The sequence below is a fragment of the Calidris pugnax genome, unplaced genomic scaffold, assembly GCF_001431845.1.
Source record: "Calidris pugnax isolate Ruff unplaced genomic scaffold, ASM143184v1 scaffold24, whole genome shotgun sequence".
Lineage (NCBI taxonomy): Eukaryota > Metazoa > Chordata > Aves > Charadriiformes > Scolopacidae > Calidris > Calidris pugnax.
The window spans coordinates 18,592,796-18,616,106 of record NW_015090922.1 but is presented as its reverse complement, the minus strand read 5'-3'; the positions used below and the strand labels follow the sequence as shown (position 1 = coordinate 18,616,106).

Here is a 23,311-nt window from a genome sequence, read left to right as displayed (position 1 = left end):
GAGGTGCCAGGAGTGCAGCATGGCTGATGGTGGTGTTCATGGGGCTCAAGTGCAGTGAAGTCAGAGGAGCAGCTGTGCTGTCTCTTCTCACCTGACTGATATGTGCTGGTTTGAAATCATCAGCTGGTTGTGTTCTGTCTATAGGGTAATCTATAAGGAACCTACAGTGCTTCTAAAATATTCTTGGGCAGAGATAGGGAAGTTTAAACCCTAATGTTTGACAGAGCTTTCTGGCACTACAAAATATACAGGGATTGTGACATCTTTCACTTTTTTCACTGTTTTGTTGCAAACGAGCATGAGTCGTCTTTAAGTTTCTTCTGTAAAATCCCACTGCTTACATGGATGTACAACCCTTTCCTCTCTAATAGAGTGAGTATACTTTAATTTTGGTTATAAAATACTGTATATACAATATATTGGCAGAAAGCTGTCTGCTATAAAATGCCAACCTAAATACTGAGCCAGAAGAGAGTCCCTGCACAAAACACTTGTATTCTGTACCATAATGATGCTTCTGTTAAAACTGTTCATGTGAGCAAGTAATATCTGTGATAAAACTTATGTTCTTTACCACATGGCCCAGATACCTAGGAATTCCTTTGGCAGTCACACAAAAGAGCCAGTAGGTACCTAGTAGTAGTCCAAACCTCAGTTTACTTTTCCAGAAATTGCAGTCTTGATTCCTTCCCCAAGTTTGAAAGAGAAACTGAAGTGGCTTTTCCAAAAATAGTGGTCCCACTAACTTTCCAGAATGAGGACATAAATGTTATATTCATATATCCTGTTGAACAAGGAACCTTCACCATTGTGTCACCATTGTGTAAGTAAGAGTACAATGCCTGGGTCTTTTGTTAATATATTTTTGATATATGGAAAAGTGCTATAAAAAGCAAATTAATTTATTTAATGGGAAGGAGTTTTCTATTTTCCTCTTTCTTAGGAGCTTAGACATAAAGGCTTGTGGGTTTATTTTAATGTATGAATCAAAACGTCGTATTAGAGAAAAATAAAGAGGTAACATTTGATGGTAGAAAGTAAGCAGACGTCTCTGGTTCTCCATAAAAACTTCATATTTCTGACTTGATTATTTATTGTTATATAGCTTATGGGGAGTTCTCTCACCACTTCTAAATGTTTCCAAGTCTAACCCCGTATGGGGGAGTGACATTCTTGGTACTCTGGAAATGTTCATTAGTCATGTTAGCCCATGGGATGTACCAGAGGATGAACTAGATACCAGAGAAAAAAGCATCTTTCCTTTTCAGCATCCTGAGAGGATGTATTATTTCTGATCTACAACTACAGAAAAACAATAATGCTATTGTAGAAATCCAGAAAAAGTAAGAGCAGAAGAAACCAGCATGTCTAGGATTCGTTTCTTGTAGCACTCTCCTAGGCTGGTCATTGTTATGAGACACTTCTATTGTCGGCTCCCACACCTGCTGGAATGCCAGGATTAAGGCCTTCACAGGAGTCTATGGTATATAGTTTATAATAGCAACTGGTACCTGGAAACAATTAAGTGGATTCAGATGGCGGAAGCATAATACCAGGTTAAGATTATTTACATTTTCAGTGATTTCCTCCTCCTGCGTTGTATTCTCTTAATCCAGGATTAAATTCTAATTGTGGCTAAATCCTTGGAAAGCTCATCAATTTGAATGGAAGTTTTAGGAAGCCAACGTATCTGAGGTTTGAATGGGATGTTGTGGGCTGTGAATCTTACTGCCTTGTAATTTCTGGACATTTTGTGCAAGACAAGAACAAATTAAATAACAAAGAGAGAATCCTTGCATTCTCTGTTCTCAGACATCATGGCAAAGGTGATGGATCGAGAGCACAGTGCCTTGGGGTTTGCTCTCATTTATGCTGCCTGCACACAGTCTCATATAAACACATTAAGATAAAAGTCTGTGTTGTTTTGCTAGTTAGGATGTTGGGCTGAGCATGTAAAACCAAAGCATCATCAAAAAGAAAACCCACATTTGTTTCAAAGTTGTCAGAATCAGTCTGGGGATAATTTGACACAGGATAAGAATAGATGGAGTTAAGCAGGAGATTTGCTTTGCTGCATAATTTTGATATGAATGAACAAAACTTCACGGAAGCCAATCCAGCTACTGCCTGATGTGTGTAGCGTGTAGCCCCATAAATGCAGTTATTGCTATTGCTAGTTATACGCCACAGGCTATGTACTAACATTGCAGTATTAAGGAATGTCAGGATTGCTTTGCCTCAAATTGCCTTGGCCTGCCTGGAACTTTATTTTAGCTGACTTAGCTGTGACAGCATTTATATTTTTTTTTACCAGCTGACTATTTCCTGATCTGTTTTACTTGGTTTTTATACTCATGGGATATAACCACAATTTTTGTACAGCCAGGAGAAGCAAGTAGTTATTCTGTGTAGAATGAAATATTTATGACACTGTTTTAATGTTGCAATGTAGGAGAATATAGGTCTGGTCTGGCCGCGGAGGGCTTGCCCATGGCAACCCAGGTGCAGGGGAGAGGAGTGCAGACACGGGGTGATAAAGAGAAGAGGGTACAGGATGTCAATTCAGGGCTATGAACAGCTCAGCAGCAAACAGTTAAATGTAAACCTGGGAGGAGGGCAAAACCGTCTTAGATAGCAGAGAAAATAGGTAAGAAGTATACAGTATAAGTAAAATAATCTTTATATATGTTCAGGCATAATGTGGAGTTGCAGAACAAATAAAAAGAGCAAGGTCTAAAGCATGAAAGAAAGCGTATAAAAATCGCCCCAAGTGGACCTTAGAAGGAAGAAATCAGCAGCTTCAACATTGTGCTTCTCCTGGCAAAGAAGAGGGAGAGAGAAACCTCTACCACCACCATCATAGTCCTCCCAGAAAAAACTTGGAAAACAGATGACTCCCTGTAACCATTCCCTCTTCCTGACAGAAGCCAACAACCCAAAGAGTTCAAGAGAAAGAGTGGAAGGGTAAGTATAACACCAGGGAGAAGGGTAAACGCAAGGAAGAGTATGTTTTATTGAATTATTATTGAGACTCTTCCCTATGTTAGTATTCTTTATTCTCACCCTCTGTCATACATTAAATACACTTTGAGATGGTTTAGCTTTGCCTTTTTTCTCTCCTGTATCATTCACAAATTTGCCAAATTTGCAATAGCTTGCTTAGTCCCTAGAATGCAACTTTAAGATTCCTCTGACAGTTAAGTCCTGCTGATACATGAAATGTTGAGGTTTTTGTCCTGCCTTTTCTGCAGAGAGTGATTTCTTCACATGAGTCAAAGTGACAGTTCATTTGGTGCACCTGCCTCTTCTAGCATACTTCAGAGTTTGGTAAGCAGAAAAAAACCCAGTACATTTTGCCTTTTTGAACCAACACTTAAGAAACTAATTTCACTTCCTAAAAAAGAATGTTTTTTCACAAGATAATTAGGGATTTATGCAGAAGCAACAAGGGAAACATAAAGCATCTCAAAATATATTTCATTTACGACACAAGAAAAGAACAAATGTGTGAAGGGTAGCTTGGGTTTTGATTCTGTTTGTAAGTTAGTAGCATGTTCTTCAGTTTTCATAGTTCCCAATATTTGCAATGTCTGTAAATTTTGCATGAGATCGCTGGCATATGGTATGAGGCAAGCCTATAATTGGGGAAAAATGGTACTCTAGCTGGGCTCCCCTCTCAACTGGAGCACCGAAGTGCTGCTCCAACACAGGCAGTAGAAGTGCCCAGTGACAGAACACCAAGTCAACCACTGCATTGAAGTAGGTTTGTCTAAACCTGATACTATAATGAGATCACCAAGGATGACTGCAAGGCTTCTAAAGCTAAAAAGCCAAGTTTTGCTACAGCAGGAACTACAATAACTTTTTTTTTTTTTTTAATACAAAAGAAAAAAAAATTCAGTGCAACTCATGAAGACAGGTTGGAAATAAAAGTGCTTGAGTCTTGAACCTCCCCAACTCATAGAGAGGCTCCTGCCTTCCAGCCAGATTTTTGGTCTTTCTCAGTGGTTGCTGAGAGTTCCTGGTCCCCTCTCTTCCTTAGGAAACAATTTCTGTCATCTCAGAAGCAGGACTTCCCGCTCTTCACTGCGATTTCTCATTAACTGATTCAACTGCTCAGAGGGTTTTAGTTTTCTTTAGCATCACCTAACCTCCTCAGCCTAAGTTCAGCCTAGAGCAGGGAGTTTAAATAATACAAAGTCTCAGCCACCTAATGTGCACAAGGCACTTTTCCCTTCTCCTGAATCATCTTTCAGTATCAAAGTAGCATATATTTGAAGCTGCAAGATAGTCAGTTTTCATCAATCTAAACACAGTTTTCCCTGAGAAATTGTTAATTTCAAACTGTATATTGCAGTAATAAGTGCTAACCAAGCATTCTTTTTCTGACAGGTAATTTTCTAGATCTGTGGCAAGCTACAGAGCACAATTCCTTAGAGAAACATTAACTTTCAAGATTGATGAGAATGAGAATAAAGTATGAAGCAGAGTAGGATAGACTCCATTAAAATCATAGCAGAAGCATGGATTTTATAATATATTAATTATACGATGTAATCATTTTCTTAACTGAATTTGGCAAGTAACCTAACACGCGAGCTGAAGTGTGGCTTGGACATTTGACTAGAGAATGCATTGAGTGCATTTGTTTTCATGCTAAAATGTCACAGCAAGGGAACAGTCTAGGGTTAAACAGGCATGTTTTGAAACATAAACTGTTGAACATGTATCATATGATCACCCTTTATTCTAAATATTTCAGATGTGTTTTTCACTTAGAATCATAGAATCATAGAATTTCCCAGGCCGGAAGGGACCTCCAAGGGTCATCTAGTCCGACCTCCCCGCAGTCAGCAGGGACAACCCCAACTAGACCAGGTTGCCCAGGGCCTCGTCGAGCCTCTCCTTGAATATCTCCAGGGATGGGGCCTCAACCACCTCCCTGGGCAACCTGTTCCAGTGCTCCACCACCCTCACAGTGAAGAACTTTCTCCTAATCTCCAATCTAAATCTGTTCCCCTCCAGCTTGAAGCCATTTCCCCTCGTCCTGTCACTACAGGCCTTTCTAAACAGGTTCTCCCCAGCCTTCCTGTAGGCTCCCTTCATGTACTGGAAGGCTGCTATTAGGTCTCCCCGGAGCCTCCTCTTCTCCAGGCTGAACAACCCCAGCTCCTTCAGCCTGTCCTTGTAGCAGAGGTGCTCCATCCCCTTGATCATCCTTGTGGCCCTCCTCTGGACCCTCTCCATCAGGTCCATGTCCTTCTTGTATTGAGGGCTCCAGACCTGCACACAATATTCCAGGTGAGGTCTCACCAGAGCAGAGTAAAGTGGCAGAATCACCTCTCTGAACCTGCTGGCAACGCTTCTTTTGATGCAGCCCAGGATGCGATTGGCCTTCTGGGCTGCAACTGGACACTGCCTGCTCATGTCCAGCTTCTCGTCCACCAGAACCCCCAAGTCCCTTTCCTCAGGGCTGCTTTCCAACACCTCACCCCCTAGTTTGTATTGGTGGCGAGGATTGTTCCGGCCCAGGTGCAGAACCTTGCACTTGCTCTTGTTGAACCTCATGAGGTTCACCTGGGCCCACCTCTCCAGCCTGTCCAGGTCCTTTTGGATGACATCCCGTCCCTCTAGTGTATCGACAACACCACACAGCTTGGTATCATCCGCAAACTTGCTGATGGTGCCTTTAATCTCCCTGTCTATATCATTGATAAAAATGTTAAACAGCACCGGTCCCAGCACGGACCCTTGAGGAACACCACTTGTGACTGGTCTCCATCTGGACTTTGAGCCATTGAGTACTACCCTCTGGATGCGACCATCTAGCCAGTTCCTTATCCACTGAACAGTCCACCCATCAAATCCGTACTCCTCCAATTTGGCAATCAGGATGTTGTGGGGGACCGTGTCAAAGGCCACTTCTACAATTGGAGGTCACTATGTTACCAACAGTTGGAACTCAGTAATGAAAGAGCAGATTTAGGTCTGTTTTCTTAGAGGTCGTGCAGCTAGCACAATCATTCCCATTCAGCCATTGACATGTTTTAAGCATTACTGACCTGATCTGTTTACAGGATTTTTTTTTTCTTTGAATTCAGTGGGTGTTAGAAAAGACCCTGTGCAACCATATCAACAAGTGTATTTTCATGGAAGCAGTGAACAAATACATGACCTGATTTTGGAAAAATCATGTTCCTTACTGATATGAAATGTGTTTTCTGGCTCCCCCAATGAAATCCATAGACGTAACTGATCATTGCATGATGATTCTTTGCAAGACTAAGTGGCGTTTTGTTGGATATTGATAGGGTTTTTTTGTTTTACATTGAATATTAGAATGAAAAATGTGAAGTAGAATTTTTAAAATAGATTATTTTAATTTCCATGTAGAGATGTTCCTACTAATATACTATTGGATTTGCTTTGAAATCCCCTTGATTCATATTTCTGTAAAATTTCACAAAACCTTACACCTTCCAGAGTCAAAAGAGCCAACTTCTATCTGCTTATGGTCTATTTTAACCCATCCCTTCTGCATATTTTTCCTTTTGCCTCCTCCCTCTTTTTTCCCTTTCTTTAATCCTTATGTAACAAGTATCATGCAAAAATAGTGCTGTGAGAACTTAGGCTAGCTTTCTGACAAAATCACTCCTTTAGCAACTCCGTAATTCTTTATGCTCCTCAGGGAAAACAGCTGCTTGTTAGAAACATACATCAAACACAAATTTTAATTGTTATGATTTTTTTGTTACAATGTACTGGAAACAGTCATTAAACTGAACTCTAACGTAACTAGCCTGAGCCTCTCGGGCCAGTGCTGCTGCTGTGATACCTGCCTTACTGTGCTGGTATATATATGTCCCTTTGAAAGCGTTCAGAGAGGTGGATAGGGATTAAAAAGCTCTTGTACTTTTTTAGCAGCCCAAAAAGGAGCTACCTGCTGGCTTATATCCAGTCTAAATTGGCTTTGCCTGCCGCCTCAGAGGCCATTGGTTGGTTCGGAGTATCCGTAAAATTAGCTTTATTAACCTGTGGTGTTAGTCATTAGTTTAGTCATAACCAGGTCATTTAATCACTCATTTTAATTGGGTATCTTGAGGTATCAGTGATTTCAGATGGTTTCTTCCTTCATTAACCTTCTAGTAACAGCTGCATTAAACCCTCAAGTGCAGCCGTGAGTATTAATTTCTTATATTCTTTTTTATATAGCATAGAAGTTTCAGCTTCTGTTAGACATGAAAATGTGGCTTACTGATGGGTCTTAAAACCCAACTTTTGCTTTTATTTGCATCAGTAAGGTCATTAGATTACAGGTGGCAGGGTGGTGTGCAGGGTGGACTCCAGTCTGCTCGTGCTGGTTGTGCAAGTCCCTTCCTCGAAAGTCTGGGGAGAGTCGTTTGTGGGAGGACTGAGACATTGGGCTCGGATGGGCATTGCTCCTCCTGCTCCCAGGCCTGTGTGTTGGCCACATGATGGGTGTCTGCCTGCTCCCTGCCTGACTTGGCAGGGCATGGGTAAGACCACCTGCCATCTGCTGAGAGAAAGACCCTCCAGCCAGGTCTCTGGTGCTACCACAGCCTTTCTTCCTGCAGCTGACAGGGGACCTGGCTCTGCTGTACAAGTGGGTTACAGCAGGGAGAAACCCACATGTAAGAGGTTTGGGCAAGCAGAGGGAGAAGCCACAGCACCAGTCTCCCAAGGCATGTTTGTATGGCTTGTGTCTCTGCTGTGGAGCCAGCCTGTAGCTCCTGCACATTTAGGAAAAGGGAACTCTAGGGTCCTGTTGTCAGGTCTTTTTCACATACCTTTCACATACCTTTTCACATACCTTCCCGCACTCATAGCTATGTTGAACACAGAAATTTCTCCGCACCACCACACAGCATTTTAGTTTTCTTCTCCCTTTTATAGAACTGCCCGCAGCATATAGTGCTCTAATCTTTCCAAAGCACTTTGTAAAGATAGTAGAGGCACTCGGGGATAATCTCTGCGAGGCCAGTAAATTGGTCACCACCAAAGCACTGAGAGACATGAAACAAGGTGACTGTAATCTGCAGAGGGAGCCTTTCTCTCCTTCAGAAGTACGGTGACCTGCAGACACATGAAACAAGCCACAGGGGTTTGCAAAGCCTCTGTCCTTTATTGAAGGATGCCACCGGAGGGAGTAAGGAGAAAACTGCAAAGAGGCCAAGATATTAGTCACTCAGTGTAGTGTGTGAAGACCAGGAGGGGAAAAATATCATCAAAAGGAATACTTGACCATGGAGAGCAGTTCACTCCGATTATTATTTTTTTTTCTCCTTGATATCAAAAGCCCCCCTATTTTTTTAATCTCACTATTATTGCAAGGTGCAAGGATTGTCAGAAGACTTTCTTATTGAAATGGAAAGTTGTATTGAAGTGTCCATGGAACTGTAGCATTTATATGAAACCAAAAGAAACTTGCAGCTGGTAAAAGTCAAGATTAAGTTCAGGATATCAAGGCAAATAATAATATTTGTTTTTTATTGTAAGAAAAGGGAAATAATGATTATTGTTACTCTACTAGCACTTAAAGTGCTTTTGCCTAAAGAAGTCACATGTATGTATATCACACAGTTTCCTTGAACAGCTTACATGAAAAATACTCACCACTGGTTGTCCCTGTCCCTATTTAATCAGTTACGGGCACTGGCATTTGTATGACAACAGATGCCAAACTCAGATTTGGAAGTACAGGCCTGTGCCAAATGCCATGGAAAAACTGCTTGTGCATAAGGGGAAGTGGTTAGCCAAGGTGCTCTGCCACCTCAGCACTGCCTGTGGTGTGGATCAGCACTCCCTGTACTTGTCCTGAATGTGGCTTCCTGCAAGGTTGGGACCAACACCTGGTTCCGGGACACCAGGTCCTGACTGCACAGCAAGAGTGACCTGCATGGGGTGAGATGTGCCTCATGGCAGGAGGAAACTCATCGAGGAGCTGCTCTATTTCCTCTTGCAATGCTGAGGTTTCTCACCCAGTGGCTTGTCCCACAAGCAGGCCTTTGGTTGGCTGATTGATTCTTAACAAAAGAGGAGAGGGAGCATGGACCATATAGACTATTTTTTGCTTAATGCAAAGTGTCATCCTCTTCCACATCTTTCTCTTGGCAGGTGGTGAAATACACTCGAGTGACATCATGAGCCTCCATGGACACAGGCTTTGTGATGGGCTCTCTGCTGAAAGCCTCTTCTTTGACCCGAGTTCCTTGTCCTGAAGAACAGGTGATGTTGCTGGGATTTGTTGTGGGTCATTTTGAGCATTTTTGGATGTCCCTGAGCACTGTCTTCAAGCACAACTGTACTCCCATGGTCTAGTGATCCACTTACAGATGGAGAGATAAGTGGCTAGAAATGTCTGCTGTATCTCAGTGTTGAAAAGCTGTGATTGTGTGTATATTCCCTGCAAAAGGCTGAAGCACATCCTGGACTTTGCTGGTGACCACAGGGCACTTAAATGGCAACCTCAGAGAGCAGCACCACAGCATAGAAAAGGCCACATACGCCAGGCGTGCCAGACAGCCTTGTGAGGGGTGTGCAGCATGGTCAGGTGATGCCCTAAGGGTGGTGGTGGTGAGAATACTAGGGGCATCCTGGGACTGTTGGAGGAGCACAGGGATGAAAGACTTTGGCTTTGAAAGCACTGCTAGGGCCATTTTCCTGGAACAGTATAGTCACCGAGCTGGTACGTAGCAGACATCAGTCTCACTTAGCAGCGTGCTTCAGGAAGTTTCTCAGGGTTAAACCCCAGCTGTCTTTGGACAGACTTAGGAAGATGTCTCTACAAAAAGTCAGCAGGATGTGGCTAGTGGCTGGGAAAATCTTAGCTGCTTAAATGGGATCCGTAGGAGCTGTCAGACCCATGCTGCATTCTGTAGGTTGGAGAAAGTGAGAGCAGCACTCCAGTGACCCGTAAGAGCGAGATGGCTGACCTAGCACCCTTGCAAGGGACTTCAGTGAGGCGAGTGTGTGGGTCATTGTCCTCACTGTTAGCAGGAGAGTGAGAGTCTTCCATCTTTCACCACATCACGGCTATTTCTCCCTTCTTCTTGCTGTAAATGACTGCTCTCCCCTTTTATTCTTGTCCCATTTCCTTTATTCCCCTCTCTTGTGGTGAGCCTGTCATAACAAACACAGGGAAAGCTTGATGAGAGGAATTAATTTACCCTCAGGAGGGACAAAACTGGCCTGGGGACAGTGGAGGTTCCCAGTGAAGTGCCCTGGTTCCTTTGGCTGGGTGCCACCCCCGGGGCTGATTTGCTGCCTGGGGTGGGCAGGGGTGAGCTGGTCAGGGCACCGAGAGGGCACAGGGATTCCGATGCAGTAAGAGTGTGTGGCTCACTTTGCAGCCAACTTTGTTGCTCCAGGTGAATTAATTCAGACTCAATTTTTTAAATTATGACTCCAACCTGTTTGGTAAGAGGGGCCATATCCGAAATATAATCAGCGATACCTCAGTGAAGTCTAAAAATAGTGCAGACTGACACACTTAAATCACATGTAACATATCTCCTCAACAAGACAAGATCTCATTTTTCAACAGTGTGGGAAAACCCAATTATGCTTGGAGTGTACTAAATTGGAGAATGTTTAGCAGATGATTCAAAGGATTTAAATTTTTTTTCTTCAACCTGTACTAAAAATTAGCTTCCCTTCTTTTTATATTAGCAATTATTCTGCTGGTAAAGTAACTTCATAGCTGATTTCTTCTGCTATGTTGAAGTCATGTTCTCAGGCAGCAACACCTACCCATTGGGGTTTTTATTGTGCCTTTTTTTTTAATCTGTGTGAGATTTTTCCATCTTTCGTTTGAACTAAAACTCCACTGTTCTTAAAAGTACTGCTATTTTAGCAACATGTCAATATGCAGTATGTTTGTGGGTGTGCCTCTGAGTCTGTAGATTATGTGGTATCACCCTATTTTAAAGGAAGTCGTCTTTTTGTCAGATACACGCTCTTCATTAAAGATTTCTGCACATAGCAGTAATAAGGAAATCTGCTGTCCTGGGCTGGCTGCAGATTCACAGACTGTATTAATAGATAGGATTAGTGAAGAAGAACCGGTCAGAAGGCTGCAAAGCTCCTGCCCCTTGAGATTTCCTTCTTTAGATCATTAGTCTCATTGAAGGGCTCCCTCTAATACAGGGAGCAGAAACTGACGAAAAGGCTGGAACCATTTTATTTCATCAGGACATACTGGGGAAAGGGCAATTGCTGGGTCATAAGCTCCACTGAAAATGTCTGTCCAGGTTTCTCCACAGGCACCCTGGAGGAACAACAACATCAGTTTTCTGAGCAGAGAGGCAGCAGTAACAGAGCAAGGAGAGACTATCATAGGTTTCTACCTCCTGGCTTTAGGTATGTACTTGGCTTGGATTTGAAAGGAAGATCCTAAATAGAGTTTGATATAAAGTTCAAAGTAATGCATTTGAGTTTCATCCGTAATGGAGCAGGATGTTAGAAAATGCAACTTGTTTCTCTTTTGTTAAGAAGAGGTTAATAATCAATGCATAAATCTTGAGGGGAAAAAAAATGTCAAGCCTATAAACTTTTAACTGATGTTCACTAAACTTAATATGTGGGAAGATAAAATAGTACCTTCTTAGAAGTATATGATACCTGTATGTCTTCTCATGTCTCAGTAGCATTGAATTAGTGTTCTGTGATTTCCAGAGTTTTGACTGCTGATATTTGCATCATTTTGCAAATCCTACAACTGTCTCCTGCAGAGACAGAAAATATGGTTCTGTAGTTTTAAACTACTTTTTAACCATTTGTACTGCTCTTGCTTTAAACGTTTGGTGCACATAGAAATAGACTTTTTCAAACGAATCTATGAATGATCCAAGTACTAGATCCAGTGTTAGCCCTCACAGTATTGTGTGTTTATTTTGGTTCTGTTGCAAGACACCTATTGTACGTGTATAATAAGGATTTGCAAATGGCAATAAATATGAACACAGTTCCCAACACAGTTTTGTTTCGCTTGTTTAAATACTGTCTGTTTGGGGCAGACTCGGTGCAGGATACAAGGAAACTTTATAAAATTTCAGAGTGCAGGTTTGCTGGGTAATCAAAATTTCCAGCAATAAAATCTCACATAAAAGTTAGGTTTTCTTGTATTTTCATTAAATCTGTTCTTTTAAACAGCATATACAAAAATGTTTCTGTTTTTTATATGATTGATCTGAACAGATTTTTTTTTTTTCTTTTTCTAAGCTTATCACATATTGCAAGTAGTTTACCTAACCCTCAGTTTATGCTTGAGAAAGGTCTACGGAAGATACAATATAAAATAAGTACTTTACATTGTTTACATGATATATATTTTTTTTTACCTAGAGCAACTAGGGAGAGAAAAGTTGTGTTTAGAGTAAAAACAGAGATTCTAGTAGAAAAACGTATGGCTTCTGTCTTAGGAGACTTAATTAGAAGAGTGGCCCTAAAATAAACGAGTGTGGTTCCAATTTATCCCCAATCTGTTCACATCTGTGTATCCCTTCATGAATGGCTGGGAAATGGCTGCACCATCAGCTAATGAATTAATCAGTTGCAGTTAAGACTAGAAAGAACATCTTAGGTCAGCAAGGCCAGCCCCCTGCTGTGACAATATATAATCTCATTTAGGAAGCTATCACGCTCTCTCATGTGACTGGCGAGGGATTTATTGGTGTTTCTACCCCGCTTCCAATTGACATCCTGTTCCTGATTTTGTTTCTCTGTTGGGTAGGAGCCTTTCCCTAAATTCTTAGCTAAAGCGATCACACCAACTGTACACCCTTTTTGTCACTTTTTTTGAGATATTTTTTTTTTGCCTGACGTTAATGTCCAACAGCCACTCTGTGTTCCTGGAGGAATGATCATGCCCTGTGGTCAACCTTTGTATTCCTATATTAAGCAAGTGAGGGTTTGGGGGGATTTTTGGTTGGTTGATTGATTTGGTGGTTTATTATTATTATTATTATTATTATTATGTATTCTCTCCTGTCATAATATCCTTTCCCCTGTCATCCCACCATGTAATCTTAGCAGCCTTTTATGCTGTCCTTTTATGGTGTCTTTTCCAACCAGGTGGGGTTTTTTTATTTTTTTTAATTATTATTTTTTTTACTTAGTGCTTTAGGTGCCTGAGGTTTTATGTCTATTGGGTTTTGAATGCCCCAGATCCTTCTGCTAAGCTTACAAGTGCTTGGCATGTCATAATTGCTGTTCTTGAAAATTACCTCCAGACTCAAAATTCAAGTTGTATTTCTTGCAGAGTATATAATAACCAGTAATAGTACTACTCCAAGTTAAGTGTAGTTTGGACTTGGTTAAAATGTGATGGAGGTAGGTTTATGTTTTTGCAATAGGAACTTTTGAAAAAAATCTGCTCATATTACGTAAATGAGAAAATTCCCTGTGTCTTTTTCTCCTCAAAGGTCTTCTGCCGCATTTCTGCAAGCACCAGCCATAACAATTCACAACTATTAGTTTTATGTAAGCCAATTACTCAGTCTGTCTGGGGAGCAGTGATGTGACAGAACAAAGCACTCCGTTACGCAAACACTCTCTTGCCCTTCTGGCAGCAGAGGACAAATGCCAGTCCGTGTGTTACCTTCCCATACCTGCGTTTTTCAGGGGTCTGGAAAGACAATCTACATTTGCAGGATTCTATGAGTATTTCCTTACACAAAGTCTCAAAGATGTTCATATTTCATACTTTTGGTTTACTGGTGCCTTGGAAAACAGCTTCAGTGATTACACTTCTGTGACTTCTACATGTTTTCTTCTCTTTTACATCTAAATATGCTAGTGCAGCTTGTTTGCAAATTCTGATGTACATTTCCAACACCAAAGGGATGTATGTGAATGATCTCTGAATGTCTTCACCTTGACGGGCCAAAGTCCAAAAAACCAACTCTCTTTGGCCAAGTCTTTCCACTATCACACATCTTGACAGAGGACATGTATATCCAAGAACCATGATCTAATTCCTTTTGCTGAGATGAGGCCTCTTTGTGTGTCCCCTTCTGGAAATTCTTGCATGTCACAGGTAGCACAGTTGACATGCCTGACAGACAGGACACCGATGTATCTGTCATATATCATACTCCAGCCAAGCTGTCAGATCCAGATAGAGAGACTCTCAGAATACTCTACAGAGACCTGAGCTCACAGCCCATGCTGGAACGGGCATCGCACACTGATGTCACAAGCAAACCAGCATCAAAGTGTAAGAGTGCATTTTGCAAATGCTGATGGATTTTGAGATCACTGCAGTGCTTCTTGACATCCGAGTCACTGTGCCACCGTTCTCCTTGCTAATGCTTTGGCTAGGGGACCAGCAAAGTGTAGGGGGAAGTGCAATGGTGATCCCATGGCGGTGAGCCATCACAGCTGCTTAGAGGCACCAGCTGCCACTGGCTTTCCCTTCGTTAGGCTGGCCATGTCAGCATCCCCTTTCTGAAGGCAGTGCTCTGTTTCCATCCTTCCCTTCCACGAGCTCGGAACTGTCTTTGACAGATATGGGGGAGCTTGTCCTGTTGCTGGCATTACATCTGACCCCTTTTTGCCTTTGCCCTAAGTAATATAGTGCTGTGGAGAACCCTTTTATAGTTTAAATCCTTAGGTGCGATTTAAAAGTACTGCCCAGAGCTGCTAGCTAAGTCAACCTAGACTTTGGGGGGAAAAAAAGCACAGGTTGGGTTTTTTTTCTCCATAATTATTAATTGGAATTTTTCAGTTAATTGTTCTTTTCTGCATTTATTCACAATTTGTTCTCATTTTCCCTAGTTTCACAATTAATTGTGCTTGTCAAAGTGAATGTATGGCATAAAAGGAAATTTTAAGTCAGTATGAGAGAATGTTTGTTAGAGAACAAGTTCTGACTTCTTGCGAGTGCTCATATCAGAAAGGCATGCTGAGAGCATTACCAATCCCATCAGAAAGCTGGCACAGACCTCAAAACCCAAACATGCTTTTAAATGGCATGCGTTTCTGAATGGTAACAGTAAACTGTTATTTGACAAGTGACAGAATGAGCATTACTTTGGGACATTGTTTGACAGATAAATCTGAGAAGGTGGGAAAGGAAACAAGCTATTAATAAAACATTCAGCCACAAAATGATTGCATTTATTGAACAAATAATCTCTCCACGCTTTGTCAAGCCTAAAACATGATGAGTCTTCTTCCTGTCAAAATTGGCAATGTGCCCTGGATAGAATATTGTGTATTATAATTAGCAGCAAAGACTGAAAACAGAACAGGGTCACTTCACAGTTGCAATAGTTAATGACAGCTTTGCAAATTCCCTAGATCATATCGCTCTTTTAAAGTTTTCTAGTCTGAAAATCTTTTACAGCAAACCACTTCAGGTAGACATTTGTGCTTGTGTATAGGTAGTTGAGTCAGTAATTGACTTCATTCATGTCTGCTCCATATCTAGATGCTCAATCTAATTTCTGTCCTAGAGATAAGGTTATTTGCTGAGGGAAATGCATAGCTTTCATTGTGACACTAAGCCTTCACCTTTTGCTCTCATTTCTTGAATTCTTCTACTCAAGGTTCCCTGTATATTTTAAACTGCAGATGGGTGAGTTGTAACCCCCATTTTTCTCATTCATTCATGTCAGTTTTTACAAGCAAAGGCCATGCAGCAATGTCTAATAAGAACAAGTCTAAGTACAAAGCATAATAACCTGTCTTAGCTGGGCACAGATGCAGGCACCTATTGGAAATGTGAATGACCAGCTCAGTGCTATCACTTCCCTTGTACCAAATATAACTCTGCAAAAGTATAAATTGAATGTTAACAATGAAATTGCAAGCTGCCTCAGGTGTTTATCGCTTGTTCAAAGGCCATCTCAAGTATATGAGAGAAAAAGGGGGTATGTCTGAATGCTCAGGCTTGAGTGATTTGGCAGAAATATTTGCAAAATTGTTGTGTTCACTCTTAGCTGATCCGAAGCTAAACAGTCTCACTGTTCCCAGTCGCTTTCAGCAGAGACATTTTTCAATATCCTTAGTCGCTCTTGCTGTCTACTCTTTCACTGCTTTCTTTGCACGGGCTGGCAGACAGCACGTTGATACAGGCTCCTGACTACCACCACCTTGCTTGGCAGCCTTCCTGTGCCTCCTCCAGAAATCATGGATAACAGCACCAGCATCCTTTGTGGAGCACTTCTGACATCTGTGGATTAAAATGCTCTGTTAGGGAGTGTTATTCCAGGGGAAGGATTGCTACTGAATTACATAAGAGCAATACAGCATTTTAAATATTGCTGTCCATCCCGTTCCTCCTAGCTCCCAACGTTTGCAAATGTGGTATCAAGTATTTTTTTGTGGATGTCTGAGGAGTAAAGATGACTCTTTAGCTGTCCAATATTTACCATTTATTAACATTCATTTAACCTCTTCTGCTCTGATACTGCCACTCTCCCTGCAGCTGCTCTGTCCTGCCCTGTGTTAACAAACTTCAGTAACTGGATGTTATCTGTGTATTTTGCCACTTCAGAAGGGTTAGCATCTTTTATTGATGAGCAGCCCATATCAGACAATATTACAGCTTATGGGGGAAATGTGGTGGCATTATGTTGGGCAGAAGTGTGCCCAGTTTCTTCCTATCTGCTGGGTTTTTTTCCTCTCTCAGCCACATTTTGATCTCAGTTGGAACCTGTTCTTTCTCACCAGAATTACCTGAGGATGCTGGGGATAGGTTTTGGGTTTGGTGGTTTGTTTTTTTTCATACACTCTTGTGACTGAATATTGCTGGCAGCCTGCAAAAAAAAATGAAATTATTTCACTAGGTTTTCTTTTCCATCCTCTGTTTTATTGAGATGCCACCTGGTGACACCAACGCCTTATAGCACTTTGAAGTTCAGAGGTTTCTCTCTGGGCTCTTGATCTACCTGTGATCTACCCTGAGGTACATACCACCTGCAAAGCAGTTGAGGAGATCCCTGCCCTCACTGAGGGTGTCAGAGCTATTGCCATGCTTCCCCTGCAGTGCATTTGCGACCTTTTATCCTATTGCGTTCTCAGGGGAGGGGGTAGGGAGGTTGTTTGGTTTGAGGTGTTCCTTTGGTCGGGGTTGGTTGTTTTTTAAAAAATAAAATAAATGAATCAGTCACTATAGTCAGCAGCCCCAGACCAGCACAGCCATCTGGTGGTGCAGAGATCCGGTGTCCCGTAGTCACTGGTCAGGCTGATCGCATCTTTATGAGACCACTAGTTTTGTTACTCCAGGGTTTACTGAGAATCTAATTTTTACCACAGTATTAATGTGGTCTACTACCAGACAGATGAGACGTTTTAGGGACTGGGTATGCCAGTGCAGGTTCTCTACCTGCTTTGGCTAAAAGGATTGTACCTACCTGCAGAAATCATGCTCACTCTGTAACTTTATCTCCCTCGCTGCTTCCCCCATCCCCACCCTCAGGGTGTGAAGGTAGTTTCAAAAAATAATCCTGACTTAAGCTGCATGCGGCGGTTGGAAGCAAGACTCAATTAAGAAACATTGTCACCTAGTGGCCAGAATAAGATGTATTTATTATTCTTGATCTCATCTTTATAATGAGATAGATAGATAGATAGATAGATAGATAGATAGATCGATCTCCGTATCTCAGTGTCATTGCATCAGTGACTATTTTGGGTTAATACCACAGGCTGACAGGTCAGCTCTCCCCAGTTGGGAAGCCCTTTGGTAAACCATGTAGGTTTGCTAAGCAGGCCAGAGCAGCAGCAGCGTGGCAGCTTTGCAAAGAGACGTTATGAAAAGGGAATTGCAGTTCATAGTGCTATACAGAGACTGTCCCATCAACCACCTCCCTTCCCACTCCAGACTACCTGCAACACCTCAATGGGTGGTAAGCACCTAACCTCTCAGTTCAGCTCATGATACACCCAGGTAGACTGGAGATTCAGAGGCAATTTCTTCCCTAGCCCTTGCTTTTGAGGCACAGCCTTCCTAGCCCAAGCAACTCCGCAGAGAAGCTCTGAGTTCTGACACACAGGGCTGTTGAGGCTTCCTGAAGGCAGGCAGCTGCCCTATTGCTACAATATTAAACCCCTCAGCCATCTTCCATCTTGTGAACTCCTTTGAATAACCAGAGGTGCTGTGCAATGCTGTTGTGTCACATCCCTTTTCAGTGCATTTATTTGCTTCTTGCTGCGTCTATATACAGCACCCACACTCTGGGATACCTGTTGCTCATGCCTGGATAGAGGGCTAAGATCAAGGCTTTTTTCCTTCATCAGGTAGGTAATGCTGTACCCTGGCATCGACTGTGGGGAGCAAAACTATCAGCTGTTGAATTCCTAAACCTGCCCTAGGCTGCAGGCACTCAAAAGAGGTGGTGTTTTGCTCCACATTGCCACGGTGAAGTGAGGCCACCTACACTGGCAGTGGCAGAGCAGGTTTGAGGGGTGGAAACATGAACAGGGTGCTGCCCGACCTGCTGCTCAGCCCCACTCTGGCAGCCACCCTGGAGCCACTGGCTAAGCCCCATTTTCAACAGTGAGCCCGATGCTTATGAGTGAACATTTTGTGAAGTCACTCATTTCCACATGTTTACCTCATTCCAAAAGGTGGGATGCAGCCTACCAAGGACTTGCACTGATGGGTGGAAATTCTGGGTCTCTCCAACTGCGTAAGTAACTTTCATCAGATTTGCGGTCATCTCCCTTGCATTTTCCTCATGTAGCTAGACACATAGAAGGCAGGCTTCTCTGTTCCTGGAGAGTAAGAGAGGACAGAAATTTATTTAAAAATAAATAAATAAACAAACAAGTAAAGACTTTAAAGCTTCTGCAAGGTCTGCTATAAATGTTCGCTTTGTTTAGATTAATGGGTGTATTACTGAAAAATATTCCTAGCTGGAACAGACTTTGCTGCAAGGAGATCCTAGACTAGTTCTAAGAGAAGAAACTTAATTGTATTAGTTGGAAAAGGCAGCACTTTCTCAAGAGAAGACTAGTAAAACAGCTCTCAGGCTGTGTGTGTGAATTTTCCGTATCCATTATCGTATACAACGCACCTAAACAGTTTCAGCTTTTGGAAGTTTTCTTGTTGTCTCTGCTCCATCTTAGCAATCTTTTCTCCTTCCTTATTTTCCCCATGAGTTATGTTTCATGAGTTTCATCTGCTCACTTAGGGCAAAAAACTTATCCGGGTCTTTAAATAGTGGATTTTTGATAGAGGCGGCAGCAGCTCTTCATGTTGTGTTCTGTTTTATTCCCAGAGTTTTCACTTGTTCCTGCTTCTGAAAAGTACCCAGCTATTTAAAAAGGCTTCATGCATAGATTTTCCAGTGGATAAGCTGGTTTAATTTGCTTCTAGTGGTATAAAAGCATAGTTTCAGAAGAGACATCTCACATTTACGCACTGAACTGCTTCTTGATTTATTTGCTTTTTGATTTAATGGATTTTAAATATTTTTTCCAGGTTGGCTGTCTTGGTTTGGAAACAGCATTGTGATTTTCGTCCTGTATAAACAAAGACATCTTCTGCAGCCGACCGACTACCTCACATTTAACTTGGCAGTATCAGATGCTAGTATCTCCGTGTTTGGTTATTCACGGGGGATCATTGAAATCTTCAATGTCTTCAGAGATGATGGATTCATTATCACATCAATATGGACCTGCCAGGTAAGACTATATTACACTGAATTGGACAAAATAAGGTTATTTCTGTGTAAATGCTGTATATAAATAACTAGTCAAGGCCACAAGAGTGAAAGAAATACTGACTGATCTTCCAAAGGACAGTGTTCTCTTTTTGTTATACCCATAAATCTGTGTATTTGATCAGGTTTTGACCAATTTTCAGTGATTTTGTCTAAGATATTTGCAGTGGTTTCTACTAGTTTGGGTTTTTTACCTCATGTTACAGCTCTGACTTGTGTTGGACAACTAAGGTGTAGGATGTGCTTGTCTTCAGCTCCCCTGAAGTTACCCTGGTTGTTGGCACTTTGACTTAAAGCAATGTAGACTCCTACTTGACAAGACATGTAGAGCTAAGCTTTCACACAGCACTTGGGTATACCTGTGTATTTTAGAATGCAACTACTTGTACTAAATCATTTGTTGGTCTTAAATCTTACCCCTAAATTCATTGCTGGTCCGGGGCCTGTGGTAGGATGAGTGACTTGACTTTATGGCACAGTCATTCCTGAATTTGGAGGCAGCTTTTTGCTGGAAAACTCAGAAAATGTTATTATTGCTAATTCTGAAACACATGCGTGTAGACAGAATATAAATGCATTCCATGGACAGACAGGCACAAGCTTGGCTCCCTGGTGCTTTCAGTAACATCTGTGAGAAAGATTATACTAAGTGTGAGTGTCTGTTTCATGAGGGAGTCAAAAATCTGAAAATGACAAGATTGCCTACGGCAAGGTATAAGTTAGATCATGATGAAGGAAAAGGGAGAGAGAAATAATCCTCTTTTCTTTTTTCTTTTTTTTTTTTTTTGGTGGCTTTTTGGGGGTTTTCTTAAAAGGAAGTTGAATTATTGTATAACATAGATGAAAGCATTTTTACAACTCATGTTTTTTTTTTTTTTTTTTTTTTTTTTTGGTGGCTTTTTGGGGGTTTTCTTAAAAGGAAGTTGAATTATTGTATAACATAGATGAAAGCATTTTTACAACTCATGTCACCTCCCCTTCAACACAAAGGCATAGTTTACACAGAGAGGAAGACTCTGATTAACCTGGGATTTGTAGCTTGATCTAAAAAATGTTTATTTTCTTGCTCAAAATGTGTCTATTGCCGTTTGGAGAAAAAGAATTTATCAAAATGAAGATAATTATTTCCTCAGCAAAATGCCACTATTTCTCTAATGAGAATACCTACAACTGCAAACTAAGGTCTGTTGAGGTAAAAACTATTTTTTTTTATTAATGAAAACCTTTAAAGTCATCATATAAACAAAGCCATACCTGCAAACTGTAAAATTCATACCCACAGTCAGAATTAAACAGACCCTCATTTTGCCCTGTGTTTCAAGGAGGGTTGGAGCTATGATTAAGAAAGGAAAGGTCAAACCTGGATCCCCGGGTTCAAATCCAGCTTTGCTGCAGACTTCCTATGTAAGACAGGGTAAGCCATTCAGTGTGAAATCCTGACCAGAGATCTGTGGATAACTTAACATTTACATCTCTGCTGGTTAAAAGAGATAGCTTTAAGTGACTCTTCTGCCTCCCCAGTCCAAGTTCTTCCAGAGCATGAGAAGCCCCTGACATTTTTTGTATAGTTCAGAGCCTTGTCTGTGCTATGGCTCCTTGTTGGGGCTGTAAAAAAACAACACAGAGGAAGCGACAGCACAGCACACTGCCTGTACCTCTTGGTTTGCATGGGAGTCTTCTGTCAGCAGCCTTATAGCTTTCTTCTACAGTGCCTCTGCCTTGGAGTCCCCCTTTGGCTGATTTTAAGCTATTTAGAATCTCATTATAATGGATCTGGCTTTTTTTTTTTTTTTTTGAGATGTAAAAAGACTGGGATAGAGGTGTCCTTGAACTTAATGTGATGGAGGATTGCTTATTATTGCTCTGCTTGAACTGTCTTTACAAAAGAGAAGCTGTCCATAACATTTTTAGGGTACCCAGATGGTTTGTTGGTCAGGGTGCGTTAAATAATTTTAATTCAATCTCCTGGTTTTAAACAGCATTCATTTGTAAAATATGGATATCAAGCAAAGTGTTGAGGTATTGGAATCCAAAGATTTTTTTCAGGACATTAATAATACATTGGCTTTTCTGAACGCTCTGATATGCAAAATATTAAACTTTCTGCTTCGATAATCCTCTGTAGGCTCTAAAAGTTAACATTTATCATTTCAAATAGGAACTGATACTGTTGTAATACTAACTAAAAATTCGTGGTAACCTGGAAAAGGCAATTTGTACACTGAATGAAGAGTTTGAATTGCTTGTGATTGAATTGTTAGTGATTGAGCTGGTTGTGACTTGGTAGGATTCCTGTTTCCATCAAGAAGTTGTTCTGTGTTGGGGGGTCTCAAAAACGTGTTTAAACCCCGCCGTTCATCATCTTGGTCATTAAGCTTTACAAAACAGAAGCCAGTGATGGAAAAGTAACTTCTATAAGTAGTATGGCCGTTTTTGGGAAGATTATTTTGCAGAAATAGCGAGAAGCTTCTGTGCATTAAAAAGGTGTGAATTTTCTCTGTGTACACGTGGACAGCCAGCATGAAGGTCATTCTTAAATTGTACAATGCTGAACAGCAGCAGGGTTTTGATTTCTGGTGGGTTTTTTTTTTTTGGTATTTGCAAAGCATGAAACATTCATAGTCCAAACAGAGTTGGGTCTCACATCTGGAAGGTGAGGAGTGAGGAGCTCGGTGCCAGGAAGGTAAAGCCTAAAGCCCACACTTTCTGTCACAGCTCTCCAAAGTCAGTGTCTCTTGCTCCCCTCGCTGCGCTCAAGCTCCTCTGCAAGTAGCTGGGAGGACAGTTTGGGCTGTTGTGCACAGGAACACAGGACTTCCCACAGCATGGCCCGTGTGTTTTCCCTGGCTTGGTTCATTTTGCTGAATCCAGAGGACAGCCTCGGCTTTCTGTTGTTGTCTGTTTCATTTGATCAGTCAGCTTCAACTGTCAGCTATGTTTAGGGAAACTCTATTTTCCCAAGGTAGCCTGTCATTTTTGTTTATGAAGAAATTTCATGAGCTCACCTCACTTAATCCACCTATTTTCCTTTCCTCTGACTCTGGCCTCCTTCTGTGCCCGCAGGTAATATTTTCCAAAATTAAGGTTTACTATACTTGGCTGCCTGAGTTAGAGGGAGTGGGGAGAAGACAGGCAGATACTACTTCTCTTTCAAAACAGTGAAACAGTCTGTGAAAACTCTGTAACAAAAGATGCCTCTCCAGCTAAAAGGACCATCTCATTGCATACCCACTGAGTGGGACAGATGTGTGTGCTCCTGTTCTCCTACTCTGTATGGAAGAAACATCACTATTCTTGCCCATGCCAAATGTTCTTTTTCATTTTGGAGGTCTAACAGAGCTTTCCTCTCAAGAATGAGGGTGCATGGGGGGCCTGTATCCAAACGCTGCCCCCACTGAATCCTATGTAGGGATACAGTTTCCCAAAGGTGGCTTTCAGACTCTGCTTTCTTGTTTATCACTCCCCTGCTCTTCTACTGTGCCTTAGCCCTGATCTGGACAGGGGGAGGACAGACAGTCTCTAGCACATTTGGGGGTTTTCCTCTGGTAATTTAATCAGTAAACCAGTTTGTATAGTAAAGTTCATGTCAGGGAATGTAAGCCAGTGACCGAGAGCCA

The 23,311-nt window shown here is 41.6% G+C and overlaps 1 protein-coding gene across 1 annotated transcript in view; it reads left to right on the top strand.

The window, feature by feature from the left end:
• Positions 1 to 14,070: 14,070 nt before the first annotated feature.
• Positions 14,071 to 23,311, top strand: part of LOC106892911 (visual pigment-like receptor peropsin) — a 28,696-nt gene continuing 19,455 nt past the window's right edge. Inside the window, exons 1-2 of the mRNA XM_014950481.1 lie at positions 14,071 to 14,236; positions 19,451 to 19,656. Coding sequence (XP_014805967.1) covers positions 14,071 to 14,236; positions 19,451 to 19,656 — 372 coding nt within the window. The remainder of the gene's footprint in view (positions 14,237 to 19,450; positions 19,657 to 23,311) is intronic.